At 37.4% G+C, this 24931-nt stretch overlaps 1 protein-coding gene across 1 annotated transcript in view; it reads right to left on the bottom strand.

The window, feature by feature from the left end:
* Positions 1 to 24931, bottom strand: part of PTPRZ1 (protein tyrosine phosphatase, receptor type Z1) — a 165868-nt gene that overhangs the window by 26142 nt on the left and 114795 nt on the right. The window contains exons 13-18 of the mRNA XM_019543956.1: positions 20290 to 20434; positions 9872 to 9963; positions 5098 to 5183; positions 2857 to 2877; positions 2605 to 2701; positions 860 to 942 (exon numbers count right to left, since the gene is read on the bottom strand). Coding sequence (XP_019399501.1) covers positions 860 to 942; positions 2605 to 2701; positions 2857 to 2877; positions 5098 to 5183; positions 9872 to 9963; positions 20290 to 20434 — 524 coding nt within the window. The remainder of the gene's footprint in view (positions 1 to 859; positions 943 to 2604; positions 2702 to 2856; positions 2878 to 5097; positions 5184 to 9871; positions 9964 to 20289; positions 20435 to 24931) is intronic.

The following is a 24931-nucleotide window of genomic DNA, read 5'->3' as shown; positions in this document are numbered from 1 at the left end:
CCCAGTGCTCTCTGTCAGGCCCTTGGCTAGCACCCAGGGGGAGCCTAGAACTCCCCCTGGTGGCAACAAGGGCCAACTGCAGGGCTGTAGGGAACTGGATGAGAATTTTCTCCTTAACCCTTGCATGTGTAGACATGCCCAGTTTATATGAAAAAAGGTGCTAGGGAGAGAACATGATATTTTAGTCATGTATTATGATGAAAATTCTCATGCATTTTTACACATTTTTTGCAGTGATAAGCATACCATTCAGATATAACCTGTGGTAGATGCAATGTGGATGGAATTACTATGTCAGTGTGCAACATCCCAACAAAAGGAATAGAATCTGAATACATATTAAACTACTCTCTGTTCTGGCAGAATATTGACATAATAGCTTTTTAGAAAACATCTTCTATGATATTAATGTGTGAAATAAAACAGTATCATTCATATGAATGATGGGGTTACTAAAATTAAATAAATGATACTTCCCAAGGCTGACCGGAATGGCAGATACATTTCATGTGATTATACCAGACAGAAGAATTAAGTAACATACTAACTTTTGCAAATTCTTAAAAATACTCCACTTTATTCAGAGTGGAGATACTTTGTATAACTTCATAGGACATAAAATCCCCCACTGTTCTGAAGACTCTACAATAGCTGCATGCAAGAAGATGGGTTCAAGATGGAATTAGAGATTTATCTGTATATCATCTTTTGTGGGATTAGAGTTAAATCCTTAAATATCCTTTTAAAGGCCTTTTATTTACAAATATTTAAGAATTTATGTATTTTATGAAACCTGAATGGTGCAGCACCTCAGCCATCTTAGAAATATACGGACAGAATGATAAATAAATGCACTTACATCAACATAGTTGGCATTAATATAATCAGTCAGTTTTCCATCCTTTTCTGCAAGCTGTGCTAGCTTAACTCTAGTGTGATCATCTGCAGTGAAACCAACAGATAAAATAAGCACAGCATTTAAAAAAGCACAGTTCTTTTCCTGCAAGAAACTTTTCAAAGTTAAATAAGGTAACTGAATTTCAGTATATTTATACGGGTAGTACAGTGATGACTACAGAGAATCAGACGGAAATTTTCAGTCTGGAAAAATGTAAGCTAATACACAGCAGGAACTGGATTTCAAAAACAGTAAGAAGCTTATTTAAGGGGTGAGGAAAAGATGATCACCGTGTCAGTTACATATATAGAATTCCATTTTTAAGTGAATGGAAAATGTGTACATACAACTGATAGGAAGATAAGGTTCCTATGAAAAATAGCATTATCCTGCTATGGATGATGTAAGTTTGATAATGAATAAAGACCTGGCCATGAATTTGTAGTGAGATACAAAAGCAGCAGCAGCAAATAATAATAACAGCAGCAACAGCGGTTTGGGCAGGTTATACAGATACACTCTTCATTAGAGACCATAAACAAAGTTTTTAGGTCAGATGTGACTCAGTTTACATTAACCTTTGTGGGCATAAACTGGGGTTCTATAGCTAGCCTCTGAGGTAACTGGCTGCACTGAGTGGCCACAACCTCTCCTGCATTTGGGACATATAGGCAGCCGGTATCCTTAAAACATGAACTGCTCTGGAAAGTTTTAGTGCTATGAATTATCTTTAAAAACCTTCCAGAAAATTACCAAAATGATGTGGATAGTACTCCTATAAAGCATCAGATGCAAATTGCTAACTGCCTTTCCATCATGGTGAAATCCCAGTGGAATATAACAAGTATCCTTGGTATTGGAGATATAATTTTCACGTTCATTTGCCAGATGTGCTGAATTTGTCCTTTTATCAATAACGTCCTGTGACAACTACTCCAAGAAGACTTATTTAATTCTGCAATAGGCAACCATTTCCTGGGGTGGTATCTGTTATTGGACCAACTATGTAGTTGGGATCAAGTTAGACAAGCTTTCAAATGCAAGACATTCCTCATCAGGTCTGAGTATTTTGTTACCAGAAAATATTGATAAAATGCAAAGTTCAGAACAAAATAAGGAACATAAATGATCAGGAAGCTAGAGGCACTGACTTCAAAAAAAGATTGAGAAATAGAAATTAAGACACTTTAGCTAAAAATTACTGGGATAGTGAGAGAGGAAAAGCAATTGAAAAATTTGTTCTAGGTAATGAAACTCATTAATAAATCACCTTCAGTAATAAATCAGACTGGTCACAATACAACCTGAAAACTGTGGACCTATACTTATACAGCAAATACAGATCCTGAGTTTCTGCAGCCTCCTAAAGAGGATAAATCATCCTTATTCCAGCTCAAAGATGGATTAACTTTGGTAATCAAAACAGAGCTTCCTTGGCATTATAATGAAGTCTGCCATCCTTTTTTGGCTTGTCACAAAAGCCTAAATAGGCCTCAATAACAAATGATATTTTGTTATGGAAGTAGAATTTCAGAGAAATAACTTAACAAGATGTGAAAAGCTATTTTGCTTCTCACAGAACATTTTGCCTTAATAGGAGCCCTATTTTTCAGATCAGCATGAATATTTTCCTGTGATAACACATAAGTCTACAATTTTCCACATTGACCTCTAAGATACAACACCAAGTGTATGTGTTTACTTACAGGCAACAATATTTATGTATCGATTCTTATTCTTGTTGTCTGGGTGATTAGAGCTGTCTGATGTAATACCTAGATCTACAGTACAGCTCTGGATTTCCTGAAAAGAAAATGTACAAGTGCTATTTGAATAAATAATAGCTCAAATGTAAAGTCTTACAATAGGAGTTAAAATAAAAAACCCCCACAACCGTATACTGAATTATATTACCAACTACTACTTTTTTAAAAAAGTGCAGTGAAATAATTTCTTACCTGGTAAAACTCTTTCAGTGTCTAATGAGGGAATGAATGCAAAGAAAGTAAAAAAAAAATCAAATTCCACAGCACACAACAAATGGATAAAAGTGCTTATACACGTTACAATTATAATGGAAAACAATTATGGTCATGCAATACATATGTTTACAATACAGGAATAAAGCTGAATATTTTTGACGTAATACATGCAAGGAAAAGAAATGAACAATTCTGAATAATAGTTTTCATGATAAAGACTGACTTAACTTAGGCTATAGGCCCGAGAGCACTTATGCACATGAGTAATTTCTTCATGTTCAATAAATATTTGTAGGTTCATAAAGGTTCACAGGATCAAGTCATTAATTCTTGGTCCATGTTACTGGGTTAAATTTTTATTTCTTTCTTATCAAAATAAAAAATTAATAATAAACAAGAATTCTTATGCTTTTATTGAAGTAAATTTTAAAACTTCAATTGAGAAGCACTGTGTGCACTGTTTATACATTCATGTGATAATATTCTGATATATTAAGGCCTGATACTGTAACACTTATTCACAGAAGCTGTTGTACTGCATCCAATGCATTAATAAGGACTGCTTAATGGTTCCACAATCAAGGGCAAAAGCCATAACATTGTACAAAATCTTGACAGTATTAATTCAGTTTTTATTTGATGGAGTCCTTAATTTCAAGAGGAAGCTCAAGCTCCTCTAAAATTGCACACTGTTAAGCAGGAACTATATTCCTGTGGTCTAAACAAATAATAATCATGTTTCTTGGTATGTTCAGGGACTCATCCTAGTTTTTTAAGATAAAAAAAGAATACAAGGAAAGGTTGCTAGCCACAGCTTAAGATTATTAACCTGCTAAATTAGGTTTTGAAATATAATTTTGTTTTATAATAACAGAAGTAAAACTATTGGAATAGTAGTTCTGACAGCTCTGCAAAGACTACAACTTCAGTTCAGTCTTGCATGTTTTGTAAATACTGCAGGGGTAGAGAGAAAACTGAGGGCAGCTATTCTGGGGCAGTTTACAGACCAAGCAAGGACTTTAGGTGACAGATAGGGAGCTTGGGTTCCCCGTTAGGCACAACGACACTATGAATAAACTCGGTTTTGAACAACATATTTTGAATAACTGTGCTGTCTGTACCACAATGGGAAATTGAGAGTAAAGGGTATGCTTTGTACACTGGATTCCTATTTATGGTGGAATACTGGTGTATTTGGCTGAGAACTAATGGGAGAATGTCTGTATGCCATATAGGTTGAGTTTTAGGATTTCTGTCTATGAAGGAAATGTTTAAGAGTAGGGTAGGTGAATGTAGAAGAATTTCTGGCTTAAATTGAGAATGGGCTGAGAAACAAAATGAAACAATTTGAAAAGGTTTCCTCAATTCTAGGGTTGTTTTTTTTTTTGGTTTTTTAAAAATTGCAACTATAAAATGCTAAGAGAGTTTAAAATTAATAAAAATGATTTAATTAACAATCTTAAATATGCCCCCGCAATTTATTTATTTTGGAGTGCATCTATAAGATTTAACAATGAATCTTTGAATATAAAAATAGAACTGTTGATTCTTATTTTATAAATTATCTTGACAAATATGTTAATAAATGTATGCAAATACAATACATGATAAAATAAAAATGTTTATCAAAAGCCTTTTAATGACCTACGTATGAGAATTTTAATTTACACTGAAATTCATTAGTTACAAAGGGCAAAATGAATTAACTGTAGGATGAAATCAATTGTGCCAATTTTGAGAAACACATATTATACAATAACATAATAAGTCCAGGATTCTCACTCCCATATATGTATCATTTCACTTGGTAATCAGAACTCTAGGAAGATGTAGCCATTTACAATTTTTTTGTATAAAAGTTTTGAATAAGCCAGGCAAGTATCTGCAAAGTTTAACTGGTTTTATTATTGAAAAACACTTTTAAAAAATGTATATCTGATGAATTGCAGTGTGTAATTTTACTATTATATTTGGATAGTCTTTCAGTAGTAGCTGAGCTGAGCCAGAATTCTTATTTGGACCCCAGTGCTGCTAACAATAAGTGCTTATCTGTATGTATATTAGTAATCTTATCAGGTTCAAGGTACTCGCATCCATAAACATTTTCAGGACTGGTTCCACAATGAGGATAGAATATCTAATTCTTTATTTTCAAATGCAGTGTGTTCTGACATTATTTGTAGCTTTATTAAAAAAAAAGATATTATAGAACCATACCTCAAATTCTTCAGTAAAACCATTACTTGCATGTAAATCTGCAACGTGTTTTGGAAAATGTTTTATTGGAATTGCTCCAACATCATCTTAGTGGTAAGAAAAAACAAACAAAACAATTTAGTGAGGTATAAAAAGCTGGAGCAATACAAAAAGTGTGTCATATTTAAGCATAGTTATAAAACATTCCATAATAAACTACGCGCAAGAACTTTTGAGATTTGTATTTCTTTTAAAATCATAATTGCTCTTTAACACTATTTACATTATGCTTAATAATGCGTATTTAAAAGTCTATTGTGAAATGAGACATTCTCTCCCTCCACCTTTGACAGGACTCCATTTCTGCCTCATTTCTGCCTTGCCATCATATGTTCCCAACTAAGGAACAGATCCAGCAAGATGTTGAATGTACCCTGTGAACTGAAGAACGTTATGAACTCCCACCAAAACCAAAGTGAATGGAGAATTTTAGCAACTTGCTGGAGCGTGTTTGAAGTGAGGAAGGAAGTAGAGCTTGAGCTCTTCGGTAATTCTGGCAAAGACCAAAAAAGGGGAAATTAGATACCAGAGCCAAAATACTTTGAGTTACCTGGTACTATGTTGGGTGTGTGGGGCCCTATTAAACAACATAGTTTAGTCTAGGGGTGGGCAATTATTTTGGGCGGAGGGCTGCTTACTGAGTTTTGGCAAGCCATCAAGGGCTGCATGATAGGCAGCCAGGGGCAGATAAATATTAATTTAACTAAATTTTTTTAGGGGCCCCGTGGGCCAGATAGAATGGCCTGGTAGGCTGCATCTGCCCCCCCAGGCCACATTTTGCCCACCCCTGGTCTAGTCATACGGACTCAATCCTGGGAAAGTAATTTAACTTCATGCAATATCATGGCTTTACGTGATGCATGTGTCTGCTCCAAAGTCAAAGAAAGATAAAAACTTTTCTCTCTCTTTCACTTCTGGAATGAGTAATTCCTGAAATATTTTTTTCTCTATTTGTTGTACATATAATAGTTTCTGTGGCTGTAATAATTTTTGTGCCTGATCCCAAGAAACATTGAGCATCTGTAAACTCTCAGAATTGGGCTGGATAATTCAGTTCTTAACTCCAGATATTTTCTCAAAGGCACTTCTCATCAAATCAACATTAACAGGAATTATACACATAAGGAAAGACTTTTTGGATAGCAAAAGTAAAATATTTACACTCTTGATTCTCTTAATACAGAAATGTGAAGAATTGATAGTGAATTTTCAGGTTGATATTTATATTTCAGGACATCTTTCTACTATATATATAGAAAAATACTTGTGTACAGAATATTCATTAAGGATCATATAAAAAACCTTCGAGACTTTTAGTCTGTAGATCTCCAAGAATTCTTATGCTATGCAAACAAAGTCATCTGTTCTGTTAATTAGTTGTTAAAAGGCCCTACATATTATCTTAAGTAGTTTTGGCTCTAGAGAAAGATTTTTTTTCCCCTTTTCAGGGATTAAGCATGATTATTTCACAACGTTGAATTTCATAACTGTTTTATATGACAAGGAAACATCAGAAGCATTGAACAAGGAACAGTTATTTACATCAACAGATGTTCATCATTTAACCACCTAATATTTTTAGGCTTCAGTTACCCAGAATTTGTTGATTTGTATTGATATCCATCTGTTCTCTCTTTTACACGAATGGACATGAATACTAAAGTTGAATTAGCCAGTCAAGCCTAAGAAAAACAGCACAAATGTGTAATGCCACCTTCACACCTAGGAGAAGGATCCTGGCATGAAATATGTCATTTAATGAGCTAAGATCATAGAAACAAGCACTATAATCCATACCAAAATATATAAAATGGCTTAAGCATCCTTCCTGTTGGGTCTGATTCTTACTCATGAACAAAATCAGCAAAATTCCCATTGACTTCAATCAGTACAGGATCAAGTCCTGTTCTAATATGTTGTAAGTTTATAACCATTACCACAGAGAGTATGCAGAAGTTTGATTTGAAATGGTAACAAGATGGTTAAATGCTATACAAGTCTCTTCTATCCAGTGTATAAACAAATATTTTAAGCATTTCCTGAGTACTACAACCTTTTGATCTTAAAGAAAATAATTCTGGGAAGCAGCGTAGGCTCTTTTCCTCTGCAGCAAATTCTCCCCCCGGTTGATTTAAATGTATGTGAACAATAATATGTCTGTGGTGGGAACATCTGTGGTGGGAAGGGAGGCAGGTAAAACTGGGAGGGGCCTTGGACAGTCAAAGATTATAGTTTGTTTTTTTTTTAAATGAACAATACAAAGTTATACTGGAACTATGGAAGTATATCAATGGCTGACAGATGCCATAGGCATTGTTCAAAGGGTGGAATTGGTTTTAGCTCCACCCTAACAATCCAGCATTGCTTACTTAGGCACATGCCACTGACTCATTGAGTCATGCTACAAATCTCTAGTGCTTATCCCAGACATCTCTGGTGCTACTGAAAATTCACAGAAGAAATAAAGAATATCAAGAGAGATATAGAGTGTATTTGCAATTATTGTTCTAATTGCAATAATAGCTACCATTGCAGACTTCCTTTTTTGTTCTATGCACTAGGCTATTGGACTAAAAGTGAACACTGCCAAAATTGTCATTTTTTGTGATGCAGTGCTTTTGATGCAAGTTGGGCATGATTATACTGACTGTACTGAACAATTTTTGCACATGTGCAAAAAAGTTCCATGTATGCAGCTAAGGAATTTGCGGCTGATTTGTGGCTTCAAAGATTGTTCTTTGAAATTTAGCAGCTTAAATTCTGCCTAAGTTTCATGACCAAACTGGATTGACCTTGTTTACAATGGCAATACTTGTGAAATAAGGTCTTATATCTTTTTGTGTAAATGTGGAAGAGTTTAGCTTACAGTTTTCTCAGGAATTTGGGAAATTTGCAGTGGTAGAAATAAATGCCCATCCATAGCCTAACTCTCCTCTCTCTCATACCACCAAAAAGCTACTGCTGTCAGTACCCCTTATGTTCAGAAATAATATTCCCCTCTCTTACTAGGGAAGAACAAGGGAGGGAAAGGATACTGTTCTCTCTTGGTGTCTGTTGGGAGAAAGTAACTCAAATAAATGCAGTAGGGATAAAAATACAATTTAATACCCCTTTGCATTTAGATTGTTTACATACCTTTTATATGAAGATAAGTGAGACAGAAAAACAGACAACTCTGGTAAATATTGCAACTGAGGATTGAACCAAGACTTTGGCTCCCCAATAGATGGCAGACTTACTGAAAGGAGGAAGATGCAACTATATATACTTCCGTGCATTACCCTACTCCATGGGGAGTCGTAAGCTGTATATTCAGGGCAGTGCAGGTTGTAGGGAGAGGCTTACTAGAAGGTGTAAAGACAGGAGATACACTAATTCAGAAAACTCCTGGGCAGTCTCTGGCTCTAAGTTAGAAGTGCTTCACTCAGATACAACATCCTGAAGAGGAGTAGCAGTACTGGTCTGCCTTTTTTAGGGATAAAGCCTCTTTACAAGCACAGATGACTCCACTGAATGGAAATGGGTGCAATGTCAAATTCATATACGCCTTAAAAGTGAATTAAACAATTGCTTATGTCTCAGACCATACATAAGGAACCCTCATTTATCACCAGGGATCCTGGTTTTCCCTAAAAAATGCAAAATCTCTGAGGTGCCCCTTGCCCTCACCCACACCTCCTGCTCCCCCAGCCCTGCTGTAGGGGGCTCCCACCTGGCAGGACTATGGGGCCAGCGTCGTACTGGAACAAGGCAGTCCACAGCCCCCTGCCCCTCGCAGGAGGCACAGGCTGCTGCAGTGGAGCACAGCCTGGCTTCTCCCCCCTACTACTTGCTCAGGCCGGGGGGGAGGGGGGCTGCTCCCTCCCTTGGCGTGCACTTCTGAGGGGCTAGGGACACTCGTGCCCCCCACGTGCGTGGCGCAGTGGTTGCAGGCTCCCACCCTGCTGCCCTCCCCGGCGCTTCTGCAGCCTGGCGTGTGCGACTCTCTGCTGCAAAGACCTGCTGGAAGCTCCCAGTCGCCCTGGTGAGGCACCCCCTGCCTGCGCGGCGGCTGCACGGCAGGTTGCGCGCAGCACAGAGGCAGGCAGCTCCGATGTTCGCTGCGGCGCCGGGCTGCACATGCCCCGGGGCACGTGGGTGCTCCCTGTCCCCCGGCGGAGCACACAGCAGCTGGGAGCAGTGTCCCCCCCCCGGGGGAGCTGGCCCCACGCTCCCCGGCTGAGCCCCCTGCAGCCCTGTCCTGCTTCCTGCTGCGGCCCTGCAGCCATGCATTGCAGTCCTGGGCCACAAGGCCCAGGCACTGCCCAGCTGCCCAGTAGCGCCAACCCCAGCTCCAGCTTTGTTCAACTCCCTCCCTATGGGGGCCTCAATCCCCACCATTTACCTGCGGGAGCTGCTCTCCAGGCTGCCTGGGGCATGAGCATGTACATACAGTGCCCCTTGCCTGATCCTGCTCTTCCCACCCCCTCCCAGCACTGCCAGCCTGCAGGGAGCTCATTGCAAAACTGCAGAATCTGTGGATTTCTCTGGTAAAATGAGAAATCCACCTTTGCCTCTGGTAAAAGGTAAAATCTGCGGTTTACTCCATTTTCCTGTGAGAAATGTAAAACTCGGTTCTCTGTTTATCATATTGACCCATATACCAAACACTCCTGTTTAATAAAAGAAACTTCAATATTTGTCAGAGTTCTTTAACAGCTACCAATAATTCCCCAAACACTTCAGAATAAATTACCTGAGACTGGAAAGATTGGTGCAGGAGGAGTCGATATCACTCTAGGTGATGTGTTATCTTCTAAGTAAAAGTGAGCGGTCTGGAAGCATTTCCTTAAAGCAGAATAGAACAAAACAAAATCATAGGAATAAATACAAGAAACACATTTTTCTCTGAGATATCCTAGAATTTTGACAATATTAACTCAAAAATCAACTTTCTGAGATGTATTCTGAGGAATATCAAAACACATTTGCTATCATATAAATATTCATTTGAAATACAACCATGTTGCAGTGATAAGCAACAATATGCCTATAATCTAGGACCCCACAGCAGTCAAGATTAACTCAGCAGAATAAATATTTTCTTTTACCTGTACCAAATGCAGAAAAAAGAGCAGACATGAGACATGGTGAAAGTTGAGGGAACAAGACTGCACCTGGAGCTATTGTAGGTGATGCACAGCATTTTCAAGGGAAATGAAACTCCATTGTCCTAATCACTCATCCAAATTCACATGGTTAACTACTGTTCTTTTTCCTATTTTATGGACTGTGATATTCTGGAACTGGAATTGTGTTCAAAAACACTTCTGATAGTACAGGGAAAGATCTTTCTTAAAGCAGATACTGAAATGCAGTAAAAGGCAACATGCTGTGTAAAAGACAAAATGATACTCCTTAGGAGAAAAAAGTTCCTTCATAATGTAGCCATGGCACAGAGGAGTCTCTTAACCAAGCAGGTCATCATGATGCAGATAACTGAAAGCAAGGGAGTTTATGATTCCAGCAGATGCTAACCCTGTTGCAGAGAGGTTTAAGGATGAATACAAATGGAATCAACCTTAACTATGACCCATGCTGTTACCTGCATCTATTCCACACTCCAGATGTGAAGATAATAAGAGTAGCATCTGGTGAGAGCACACTGCAAGCTATTCAAGAGACCAAATAACCAACTGCTGCTTTAAGCATTGCACATTGTCCTTAATTAAAAAAAAATCTCCAGATAATTAAACCTGCTAATAACACTCTTTGCTGTGGGTCATTTAATCTATTTGAAATATTATTCACAACTGGCTTAATTTAGAAAGCAATACCTGTATCAGAGAAAATACTAATTTCATTTTATATTTATGTGCTTCCCTTCACTGAAAGCTATTGGCTAAAATGGTTTTATGGTCTTTTGCCATTTTTGTGGCTATTAACTTCCTAAATTCTTCTTGTGTATAGTTTCTCTGAATTAACAACACTGTACAGAGAATAAATGCACCATATAATTAATCTATGTGATGTTATAATCAAGTAGCCTTATCAAGCTTTTTGTATTTTGAAACAAGGGTGCTCAGTTTTCCTGGATTCAGTCACTCCCAGTCCTATCCAATATTATAAAACACCACCAGAATAACGTTTTCAGGAGAGAAAGATTTGGATTTCTGCAGAACAAATAAGTTAGGATGAAGACAGCAGATTCTCCTCCTAGGTTATGTGAAAGTTATGAGGAAAAATGCCACTGCCTCACCATTCATCACATCTATCATCTTTCCTCATTCCATTTATTGTACCACAATTAGCTATTTGCCTCATTTATCACCCTCCATTGTTTCATTTCCAAAACCCCTCCATAAATTTCCTATCCCATTATCTCAGTAATTTCAAACATGTTAATTTTACTTTTAAGGTTTCACTTTCTGTGATGCTCTACCTACATTTTGACTTGCCTTCTTATACACTGCTTTGTGCACATCCTTTCACAGCATCTGATGAAGTGTGCCTCAGCTCATGAAAACTTGTGCTATATATAATCAACTTAGTCTATGAGGTACAAATCTACCCAGCCTTCTACTTGACTTTAGATTAATACAGCTAACTACATCCCTTTGTGCTCTACTTCAGCCAACATTTTTGTGAATGTATTTATTCTAATGTCAGTAAAATTCTTCCATAGCTCCTGATGTTTTATATTTTGCCTCATTTTCAGACTATTCTTTTTGCTAGTTTCATGATGATCTTTATTGGTGAAATAGCCTCCAAGTCCACTATGACAACAGCCTAAGTGGATCACCAAGAACTCTTTGTGCTGAATCAACTTATATAGTACCGTATCTATAACGACAAACTGTAGAACATACAACTCTGCATAATAAAAGACAGCTAATATGAATATTAGCATTCTCTTGAACACCATGAACATGGATCACAGGAGTTTTAATAAAAAAATATTTGAACTAAGAAGTTCTTGAAGACATATTTTCAAAGCCTTGGATGTTTTCCATGGCTTTCAAATCTTCTAAGAGTCTAGGGGTCTGCACTTCATTATACTTTATTTTGATTCCAAATGCCCCCCCCCAATACTTAGATTCTGATACTTACAGAAACAAATATAAATCTCAGTTCCCCTTCTAACCAGTAAATCATTTTTAATCAAATGCTAATACCCTTAAAGTGGCTATAATGAAATTCTTTATCTGTCTTGTAGTACTGGGCAATCTGAGACCAAGGTTGAGATGGCTGTGATCTAAATCACCAACTCTAAGTATATTTGGAGAGTATGAGAACCAGTGCAATTATAGTAGTCTCTTGGGTAGGTGGGTCCCAAGTGCCAGGCTGGTGTTCAGTATATTCTGCAAAATAAAGCTTGACTAAAATGTCTCAAATAGGACTTCCAAAAATCAAAGTCACTAGCCACTCCTTAAAATTAGGTTACAAATTTTAAGGGCACTGTGTATTTAAATGGGGCATGCTTTTTTTAAAAATGTGTGTGTGTGTGTGTGTGTGTGTACATATATCTATATATATCTATATATCTATATATATCTATCTATATAGATAGATAGATATATATATATAAATGATGATGCAGTGATGATTATAAATGTTCTGATTTCATATCCTCTATACAGCAACGTTACAAGGCTTTACTCAATCTTTACACAAAGGGACTTGAATTAAAAAACATTTTATTTGTGTAATGATTGTGTAATATTCAAAAGAGTTCTTAAAAACACCCTAGCAAAGTATTACTGTATACGTTAATTATTCCAACAATTACTATTATATTTTATTTCTTTTAGCAAGTAGGCTATAGCTTCAAGTAAATTATACCTTAACACATCTGGGAAATAAATTCTAAGCATCTTACTTAAACTAGAGTAAGAATCATCATAAGTATTCCATCTGCTCGGCATCAGCAGTGAAATCTTTCATGACTAAGCTAAGTGTTAATAACGCCTCTTGCTAATTATCACTCATTTTTAATGAAAAAAGCGATGAGTGTTTTAAACTTGCAAACAAAGGTTCCATCAATCAACGATAACCTGATTATTAAATTTACACCTTTTCATCACAGTATTTAGATCCCCAACCTAAAACTGTGTAATTCATAACCGTACTTCTTAGAGCACTCAAAACCTGAGACAGTATAAAAATGTTGCATTAATTAAAGAGGCTATAACCATAGTGCAGGATAAGCAGCACTACATTATACTGTCATTAGTGAAGGTTTCAGTCTGAACAGCTTAGGGCAAGACTGTGATTTGGACTATACAGCAGCACAAAGGCCTCAGAGCAAGGGTTTCCTAGACCTCGGCAAGGCACAGAGTGAGGTTTCCTAGATCTTGGACCTGAGCATGCAGGAATAAGCAGATGATGCATGGAAGTAGACAGAGCCTTGCCTCTAACCCTGAATATGCTGTACACAGTGCAGCTCTGCTGGTGTAAGTGGTGGTGTATCTTGTTCTATCAACAGACCAACTGCAAATTGCTAATCCCAACTCAAAGCAAGTGAGCATTAAGTAGGGAACATGCCTCAAGCTTTACACATCCACATACAAGGCTATGTCTGTTGGCATAATCTAGCTCTTTAGTCCAATAATGTCTTGTCCTCTCCTGTCCAAGGAATATTTGGCAGTAGAATGGTATTTTCCCAGAATTATTCCTTACTTTGTATTAGTTGTCAGAATTTATTTTTCATATTTTATGTATTCTTTGATTTGTTATCTGACATTCTTCATTTCTAGTCAGGACAGTGTGACTGAATTGTGCTTACTTAAACTGTACAGTTAAATTTCCGTTTCCTGAACAGATGTGTGTGGTTCTTATAAAGTTAAATGCATTTCCAGTGTACATCTGAGCATGCAAACTGAAATCTCATCCATAAGGGCTTTCATTTCTATTTTAAGTTATCTGATAAAGTTTTCAAGGAATAGGTTTCAACCTTACATAGGGTAATAAGCAAGCTCTTACTGTCTAAGTTGCAGAAATACAGGAAGGATAAGGAAGTATAAAATATTATGAGTAAAATTTCTGGGAGTGTACCCCATTATATTGGTCACCCCTTACTCATCAACTTAATGCAACTCATGGGAGACTTGATGACAGCTTGATAAACCACAGCATCTGTACAGGAAATGTAAATGGACAATACAGCTATATGAATGCTGTGCTTCATTTTCTCTACATCATCGTAAGTACTATGTCTTTACATCAGTGTGCCACTATGCTATTCTTATACTTTTTAACCTAACTGCAGAACCCCTATTAGCCTTTTAATCACTGTTCATACCCCTATTACTATTGCCATTATCCTCCTCAGATAATTGGATAACTTCTCTGAAATATTTCTTCCAACCTGACATTTTCTTCCTCCTAGCAAGTTAATATTCATTGTTCAAGTCTGTTAAAACAGCTTCTATAAGAGTACAAATAATCTTTCCAATCCATTAGCTGCCAGGTTGTTTTTTTTCATATTGATAACCAAGGTAGAAAAGACTAAGCCATCAAGAATGGATTTTTGTCCCATAGCATCAAACAAGAAATCAGCACAGTTAGTAGATCCAAGAATTTCTGATGAAGTTCTGTTGTGAAGACTGAATTCCTCTGTCTCCTTTTCTATTTCTGCAAAGAAAATCCTCCCAAATGTTGGGAAACCACACATATCCAGAGAGACAAGGCTCTGAACTTAGTAAAAGTTCCTCTCTGCCTACCTATTTAACTGTGGATGCATCTACATGTGCAATTAATGCACCCTAAAGTTATTGCGCATTAAAATAAGGCATGGCAAACTGCCTGGGAATGTGCCTGCATTGGGGGCAAAATTGCTCCCTAAGGAAGCAGTTGAGTCCACAGCTGCTTTCACCCCCTTGTTCTGCTCTGCCCCTATGCAGCAACCAGCGGAGCTCCAGGCTTTCTTGGTACCAGCCCTAGGCCAGCAGGGGCACAGGGGTCAGGCCTAGGCTAAAGGGAGCCGGGGTCACTGTCCCAGAGTGGGGGACAGTTCTCAGCTGTGTGGAGCTCAGGATCACAGCCTGGCTTGGCAGCGCTGGCTTGGGGTGATGTCCCATGGCCGAGCAGCAGCAACAGCCTGAGCTTACTCCTCACTTTGCTTGTTGAGGGAATGGGGAAGCTCTCTCCCTGCAGCACTGGGCCAGGGACAGAGAGCTTTTCTGCCCCTCACCTGAGCCCCCCCTGTGCTTGGGGGGAGCTGGGAGCTGACTAGTGTTGGGACCAGGGAAAGCCACCCCCCTGCCCTGGCACTGCTTACCCCCTTGTGGCTCCCCCCAGTCCCAGTAGTGCTCAGCTTCTGGCTCCCCCCAGGCACAGGCAGGGAGTGGGAGTGTACTGGTATGTGCACTGCATGGGCAGCAGCGGAACTGAGGAGATGGGGAAGTTCTCCTTCCCTGGCCTGGCACTGTGGGAACAGAGAGCTCCCCTTTCCTGGCGCTGCTCAGCTCCCGGGTCCTGGGGAACTGCAGATTGCTACCAGTCAGCATCAACATGTGTGCTACTGTACAGTAGCTAACGCATGATTAATCTAGTACCTGTATTTCTTGGTACTAGCAAACCGCTCATTAGCTTAATTTACTGTACAGCAAGTCCCACACACGTGTAGACAGTGACGCTTTACTGTGCATTAGTCTAATGGGGGCTGGACTTGATGGTCTTTGAGGTCCCTTCCAGCCCTAACATCTATGAAATCTCATGTAGACACACCCTGTAAACCTTAAACAGAACAGAAAGGAACATTATATCGTCTTGAGAACCATTGCTTGCATTACAAGAGGCTTTTAACCACTAACTTCAAGCAGTATAGAGCTATACATTTTAATTTAATGAGTGCAGACTGATCATGATAAAAGCTCTCAAAAATATCAAAATTAAGAGTTCCTATAAGTCAAATGAGCATTTCACTACTAAAAGAGCAAAAATCCTTTCCATACAACAAGAGTTTTGGTAGAATTTTTTCTGAGGCCATAATTTTGTACTAAGCGCAGAGGTATAAGGGAAAGTTATACTGTCAGTTTTCCATTGACTAGAATTTCTATTTACTTTTGCAACTAATTTGAGGAGAGAACAATATAATTTTCCTTTTTTCGTGAAAATCTCCAACCTGTCACTTTTGTTTCAGGGGGAAAATAGTAATACTAGGGACTTATATCCATCATCTTGTACTTAGCATAGCACTTGAGTTTGAAGATGAATCAAAAAAACAATCTCAATCTATAAAGCAGTGGTGGCCATACCACCATCATTTTTGTTACAATTGCTGACAAGAGACATATGGAGGTAAACTTCTTGCAAATCTAAAACAATTGGTACATATTTATAAGACTGGTCCACCAAATGTAAACTTAAAAAAAGAAAAGACTTTAAAAATAAGACTCATAACTGTTAACAGCTAACAACTTAAAACCAATTAAAACTGAACAAGAGAGAAGCTCAGTCATGACAGTTTTTAAAGTTTTTTTCCTACAGAATATTTTACAAGTACAAAGAAAATGAAATTACAAGAAAATTTTTCCAAAAGAACTGTAAATAGTAACAACCAGCATCTTTGAAAAATCAGGCTACAGAGGCCTACAGTAGATAATATTTAGATTTCATTCCTCCAAGAAGCTGAGAAAATATACTACTGGCTTTATCATAATGTCAATGATATTTTCTCTTGAAGATTAGCAAAAAGGAGCCCCTTATTTTATTTTGTAGTACATGAGAAATACAGAAAAGATTAAATTCAACATCTAGAAATATTATCACTAATGGGATCTTTGTTTTGTTTTGAAAGACCTAAGTTATGGAACTGGTCATTCACAGAGAAAGATTACCAAATGAGCACACTGTTATTTGACAAGGTCAAGTTTATAACATGTGTAGGATTACTAAAACTACACCATGCAATCCAGATCTTAAAGTATATGTCAGTGTTGTCTTTGTAAATACAGAAGATTTCACATACCATTTAACATTAAAGTTAAAACCTTTTGGCATGTTGGACAATGTGAAATTTCAGAAAAGCTTGTTAGCAAAATGGAAAAGATTAAGCAGAAAGTGCTATGGTAACATTCATAATTATCTAACTCTCCTGAAAGATAAGTACTTTCTTTATAAGAAAAATAAATCTTTTTTTTTTTTAATTCAAACAGTGTGCTAATATTGAACAAAGACTTCCAGTGGTTAGAGTGGTAACCTGAGAAAAGGTTCAATTTTCTCCTTTATAACAGACTTCCTGACACTCAAGGCCACATCCAAATCATTCTCATAAGTGTTTAAATGGAACTTAGGATTTATATACCTAAGTCACAAAAGGAATCGCAATCAACCCTGTTCTGGTGGCCACAATACCTCTTAGGTACCTAGAACTACAAAAGGCCGTAATACTTGAGTGAAAATTCCCTTGGTCAGAAGCAGTTTGAATTCATCACCTAGGCTGTTACTCCAACCTACACACTTTGCAATCCATATTGCTGCCAGAAAGAACTTGGTATCTGTTTAAGTTCTCAGAGCAGGACATATCTAACTTCTGACAAACACCAGTGGCACCAACTTCAGTACAAACTACAGAGCCATTGGCTACCTCAAACATGACTTGCGGTAGTGGAAGTATCCACCTTTTGCACCATAGCCCAGTGGTTAGACATCTCACTCAGGATGTAGGAAACTTGGGTTCTAGAGTCAATGACACTTTTCCCATTTCTCAGAAGTCCTGTTCCCACTATGTTATGATTTAGGCTAGATGGGGGCATTTTACACCTCTCCCTGTTGAAGCTGGGTTACTGGACAATAAAGAATGCGAGAGTCATGAGGCCAGAAGGAAGACAAACAAGAAGAGGCTTGACTGACCTAATGATGAGGGCACTGCCCTAGGACGGGGAGTCCTGGGTTCCAGTTCTGTCCCCAGTGTTAATTGTATTACTTAACCAACTATAACTAATGTCAAATCCAAAAACATGCCCAGAAAAATGGACAAGAACCCAGGAGTACATCCTTCTGTCTAGGCTACTAACTTTTTTACCCCTCTTATTGTCTTTCTCGCCTCATAAAACTTGCATATTTGGCTGTCTAGTGTCCAGGCTCGAGCAGGAGGGATGGAGATACCTTCTGCCAGATTATCCTGCAGCCTGGGGAATTATGGTATTCTTGTGGGAATTGGGACATGTGAGTTTGAGTCCCCTAGTGCTGAGGATGACCAATAACCTAAATTTCCCATTTCTTAAGTAGGTGCTCTAGCCACTAAGCTATTATATAAAAGATGGGCCCTGGCACCAGCACCACGAACATCAAGCATGTTTAGAGTGGCCTTGCATGCTATGCTTGGAACTGAACTGAACGCCACTGCTATAGTGTACATTATGTACCTCTCCTGAGTGCTCTGGATCACATGATAATGGAAGTACTTAATACGCAGACCTAAGTTCCAAGGAAGGTGGACATTTAGCCTTGCCTTAAAGCCTATTGCTTCTACTAGCTAACAGTAGGCACCATCCTGATCAGCATGTAAGCATGCTGGTTTCCCAGTAGAGGTACCTAATTCTATCCATGATCTCCATAGGGACCCTAAGTGCCTAATTTGATTTGGATTGCTTTCTCAAGGGAAGACATCTTACTGGAGGTAACTATGAGAAAACTATTCAGATTTAGCTCTCAATTTCTTTCCCAGTTCTCCATCTGTAAAATAGGAATTTAGCACTTCTTACTTTCAGGAATGCATGAATTTTGTGAAGAATATTAACACTGTACAAGGATTTCTGACCAGCTTAGTGAGGTGGTGGTGGTGGGGGGTGGTGGCCCTTTTTAAGAAATACTGAATTTCTGATTAAAATATTTGTGGAACTTTTCAACACCTGTTTGCAGGTTTTTTTTGTTTTTTGAACAGTTCTACTCTTGTGTCTTCCTCCTTGTTTGTAATGTGCCTAATGTCTTTCTACTACTGGCTGCAACTTATCACAGTGCCAGATCCACAGGTGTGGGACCAGATCACTGGGAACCACAGGAGAGTCTAGGGGATGAAATTTCTGCAATGGAATTCTTTCCTACCTGTTTGGTTGAGCTCTTGCAGGTCTAAGGTAGCCATCTTTGGACTGAAAAGATTATCAAAGCTCTGTATGGATCTTGAAGGATTCATGAGAGGCCAAGACAATTCTGATGCAGACCTTTAGTCTCCTCACTGGTTTTAGCCCCATTAGATCATGTGTGGCTCCATTGGAGCCATGCTATAAGTCAGTTCCACTGGAGCCACTATAACTCCATAGGCATAATCCTCCTTTTCTATTGAATTCGACTAGTCAGTATATGCAGTACAGATTCAATGTTTATGGCGCATCTGTTAGTTTTCTATCTTATATAGAAACGAAGAGGTCACCTCTATGCTTGGTTCTTTGTGTGTGTACGTGAAAGAGAGACAGTCAAAGACAGAAACAGAGAGATAGAGAAACCAGAGGAGAAATCTTGTCTGCTGTCATCTGTTGTATTGTTGGTGGAATTTAGTTTCTGTTAGCAATTTTTGAGGGGAAGAAAAGTCTTGGGCTGGGAACTGTTTTGTACATCACTTCAGTTATGGAAGGGGTCCAAAACCAGATCTTAAAACATGCAAAAAAACATGTAAGAATCATAGTTCACATTTATAGAACGATCATTAGCTTAAATATAGTATAGTGAGACTTACTGTCTAATCCTGCTGTCCTTTACGAAATTCCCAGTGATGTCAAGGATTTCAGGTTCTAGTCTTTGGTTTGTAAATGATCCATTCTTTACTCTTACAGTTATGGTATATGTAGAAAGGAACTGTGGTGTTTATTTTATTCCTTGCTGCATTTTATTTCCAAATATAAGTAATCACACAAATAATTGTTTATTAACATCTATTCATATGGAAATGAGATATTTCCGTATGAAACAAAACATAATTATAGCTAAAGCAAAGACTTTAAGGCAAAGACTGTCTTTTTGTAACATGCTTGTACAGTGCTTAGGACCGTGGGCTGAAGCATCTAGGTGTTCCTGCAATGCAAATAAATTATGAAGGTGATGATGATAACTATAACAGCTGCTGGTATCAGGCTCCATTTTTATCTCTTGCAAATCTGCTTAGTAATGCCACTCACGCTGTTCTAATCAGGACAAAATCTGGGCTTTGTAGAACTGCAAAAATTAATTACTTACCTCCAATATATGAGAATACCCACAAGAATCACTAGACAGATAAAAGTCAGGGCTGATACGACCACAAGTGGTATAACTGTCTTCTTCTCTGATTCCAGACTCTCAGCTAGACCAATACGAGACTCATGGCTACTATTACTTGCCTCTGTAGTCAGAGAAAATTGAAATAATCCATGTTTAAACTTTAACAAAAGGCATGGTGTAACTGAATGTGTTTATAAGAGCCCTAGGTAATGTCACTTACCTAATTTTTAGTGTACTGCACAAAATATACATTTTTGCAAACCAGTTTAAAGGAAATAAGCAGACAGAAAGTAAAGCAAAGTATTAGAGCATCCCAGCAGTGTAGAACTACTTTTTTTGAGAAATGCAACTTTTTGTTAACGTAAAATTTAAATATGAAAGCTTTTCATTCTTAAATCTCTATGTAGGGGCAGGATCTAAATATATGATACTGAAATATATGAAGTGATCGCAATCTTACAATTTTATCTATGTAATGAAAAGCACTGTTCCTTTGATCAGTAAGAATCAAAGGGCAATTTCTTTAGCACAATATAGAACTACATGACTGCACTTTTGCATCTGAAACTAATATTTTAATATTTTGCTTGGTTTGTAATTTTGGCCTTAACATGCAGAAGAAATTCTACTTCCATTTAAGTCAATGACAAAACTCCCATCAACATCATTGGGACCAGAATTTCACCTCATGTTTGTTTTTTGTTTTTTTGAGGAGAATCAAATGATTAGAAAAACAGATACATTCTATAGAGCTCATATGGCTGTGTGGATGACTACTGGATGACTAAATGCACATGTCCAGAATTTGTGAAAACAGTCTCAAAAGTCCATTAAAATAAAACGTTAGAGGCCTAACACTGCAACTTGGATGCTGCTCAATCTTTAAACTTGAAGTGGATGAACTTGGTTGTGGATTTTAATGAGCAGTTGTTAGGAACAGAGCCCCATTCTTTCAATAAGAACTGCGTGGACAGATCCCTGCATTGATACAGAGCCCTAAATCAGTGAACCTCTACATGAGAAGTGAAGTGTTCCTGCTTGCAATCAAATTCAGGACTGGGGCTTAAGGGACTAATTTTACATTTCTGCTTGGATAAAACTCCCATTAGAGAAGATCCTCAATAAATATTACAAGTAAATCAAATGGAATTTATGTCCTAATAAGAGTGACAAGAGCAAGCCCTAATTTCTGGAATGCCAAGTACCAAATTAAATCTGCAAAGGCACTACAAATTGATCTAATTGATCCTCTGCAGTTGTCAGCATTATCAATGTGATTAAAATGGTTTTATGACAAGACAATCAGCAGCCTACAACCAGTTTCAATATTCTTGGGACCAAGGGCATGACGTAGAGAAAGACCTCTACCTAGCTTCCAATTTTGCAGGCACAGTTTTGTTCCTAATTTATAACATGTGAACATCTAATGAACTGACTGCTCCCATAATCCAGAAAGGCAAACAGCAAATAATATAATTTGTGGTCACAACTAATTGCAGATACAGATTATATTCACAGCATTGGAGGCTATTTCTGAAAAGTGGACCTTAAAATTTCTGGTGAATAAGCTAAAGGTTACACATACACATTTCATGATTTCAATACACATGTGCATCCGAGATGAGGATATGATCCTTTGCACTGTCTACACTCATACAAGCTTGGAGATAGATATTCACAGGGTAGAACATGGTCCTACACTTGTAAGCAGTACCATGCTTAGTGTTTTACATTAGAATTACTTGCAAGGGGGGGCAAGAAGAATGCCTTCCTCCAGGCTTGAGGTAGTCTTTTGTCATTTTATTCATGTCTCCAAATGCCAAATCCTATAGTAAACACTAGAAGAGCAGAATCATATATAGTCTAGGTGTGTACTTCTCCCTATATCAACTGACAGTTTTGGACCCCTTAAATTATATACTAAATATTACATATATCGTATATATACATATATCATTTATACAATATAGCAATATATATACTATATAAGCACACACCCACACAATATATACAATTATATGTAACATAATATATACTTGCATATATTATGTATAAACATGTTATATGCATAATGTACATATAAAATATTATATATATAACTATATATTACGTACAATACACATTTTATATGATATATACATAAATATATTATGTACAATCATATTTTATGATATATACATATCATATATATATATATGATAAAATTATGCACAGCTAAAATAGAAATTAATTTCATATTTGAATCCACCAGCACAAAAACAGAAATGTATCCATGGGTCAGGTTACAATTTAGAGATGCTTCTTCAATGCATCATTAAAAGAGAAACTTCTATATTCCACGGTGCTCATTAAGGTAGCTTAGGTTTCTTGCTCTTTGCTTTCTGGCAATTTTTGGCTCATTCATTTTCTTTCCTCCACAAGAGACTGAGTAAAATACGTTTTGGGAGTTTGTATGTGAGATGAGATAAAATAAATGTCACCATAATTAAGCAGTGGCTGCTCAAACACTAGTTTAAATAGATCATTTATGAAACAATAGCTTATGAAAATAAACACTGATATTATTTGATCATTATTGTTTATAACCGATTTAGCTAGGATCCAAATTTTAACTGGGAGTAAATGTCATATTTTAGCCAGCTCTGTGCTGGACTGACAAATTTTAAAGCTCTGCTGATGAGTACAAGCAGCAACATACCTAGGGTAGGGGGGCTGAGGGAAGGGGCAGGTGAGGGGGTCAGAAAAAAATGCTGCAGCTGCCAAATTGGGTCAGTAGGGCAGCAGCTGGAAATCACTGCTGCCCCAATGTGTTCATGCTGCCCAAGCTGTGCTGTTACACCTCTTGAGTAGGAGGCCACTGCTTAGGAGATCTCCATCCTCTTCCCTGCATTATATTTACAGGGCTTTTGCAGAGCTATGACTAAGTAAGTGAAAGATCACAGCAGACACTGACAAAAGAAAACATGTTACCTTTGAATGAGTGGTATTTTAATACACCAGCCTGCACCTCCTTCTTCCCCTGATATCCATGCAAGAGTGTTCTTGTCACCACAGGAAACTTCTGAGCTCCTTGACTAACCACTTCAGCTCCTTTTTGGAACTGTCATCCTGGGACTTGTTCTCCAGGCCAGGCAGCCTATTCATTCTCTATGCACTGGCTAATAGGCAGCCGGGACAGAAGCTGATACTTTTATCCTAATTGGGTTGTTAGTGAAACATTGCCTTTCCTGAAGCAGTTAAAAGCGTAAAAGGGTTTAATGACCTTGCAGGTGCTATACAGAAACCCCAAGTAAGTCTTGTTTCAGAATAGCCATGAAAATGGCCATATAGCTATAAAGTGTGGCCAAAATTCCAATGAGCCATTTTTTAAAATTATACAGAATCTCAATAGTAAAAAGTTTAGTTAACTTTCAATAAATATTTCTCTGTTATAAATTGAACTGGAGATGTAACTATGCAAGTATGTATAATCATCATATATATTTGTTCATGAGAAGTGCTCCAACTTGTTGAAAAAGAAAGTAATGTATGATAAAGACATATCCATCAAAAATCAAAGCTATTCATTGTTAACTGAACAATAAAATAATTTAGGTTTAACTATAATAATCTACAAATAATTTATGACAACCTTCATGTAACTTTAGGGATGACATTTACTTAATTTTTTTTGCTGGACATTAAGGAACCAAATTTGTATGTTTGTTTGATCTAATTTGCTTTAGGCAATATCAGAATAATTGATTAAATTCTGCATTGCTTATGTGTGTAAATCTGCTGCTAAATTCAATGAGATTGATCAATTTATCAGTGCTATTTTGAACTGAACTATGTAGATGGTCAGTCTGTCACCATGGCATACTATAAAAATATAGCTTGTGAATAGCATCACCTCAGGACTGCAACTTTTAGGTACATGACTAACTTTACTAGTTCCACTAGACTACTTCTGTGCATAAAGTTACTTGCAAAGTTATTCAGCTGGTTATTTATAGGATTAGACCTAGGATTTCTCCATTCTTTATGTATACCATTTCTTGACTGGAAGTAAGAAACAGCATATTTAGTTGGATGATACTGCCCTCTACAGATACAGCAAACACACAACAGATGTTCAACATAAAATATTCACTACATTATCAGAAGAAATTTGAATTTTTAAATTATGTACAACTATTGTTGGTTCTGATTTTACCCTTACATTTTCAACACAAATGGCAATAAGCAAAGCAAGTTTTTTGTTTGATTGATTTAAGCCTTTGACAATAAATGTATCTCATGGTAAATGACCAAGATATATATGCAGGGTCCAATTTTGTTACCCTTACTCATCTTTAGAATTATGCACTACAAATACTTCTGTTGTTTTTACTTAGGCTAATCACAAAGCCAGATAATACTAGACATGAGCAAATATAGCAGGAGCTGGCCATTAGTGATTTTAGAAAGGAGTAGATTTAGCATGAAACTTCGGTAGCTTTCTGGAATTTGAAAATGGGTGAAGAAATAATTAACAAAATTATTTTTTTTACAAGTTAAGATGAATCAGACTGAAACATCTTTTTCATCTTGACTAATACAAAATAAAACATAAAGAAAAAATGTATTACCATAAAAC

The sequence above is a fragment of the Crocodylus porosus genome, unplaced genomic scaffold, assembly GCF_001723895.1.
Source record: "Crocodylus porosus isolate Cpor-Errol unplaced genomic scaffold, CroPor_comp1, whole genome shotgun sequence".
NCBI lineage: Eukaryota > Metazoa > Chordata > Crocodylia > Crocodylidae > Crocodylus > Crocodylus porosus.
Note: the sequence above shows the minus strand (reverse complement) of the source record. Positions and strands in the feature narration are given on the sequence as shown.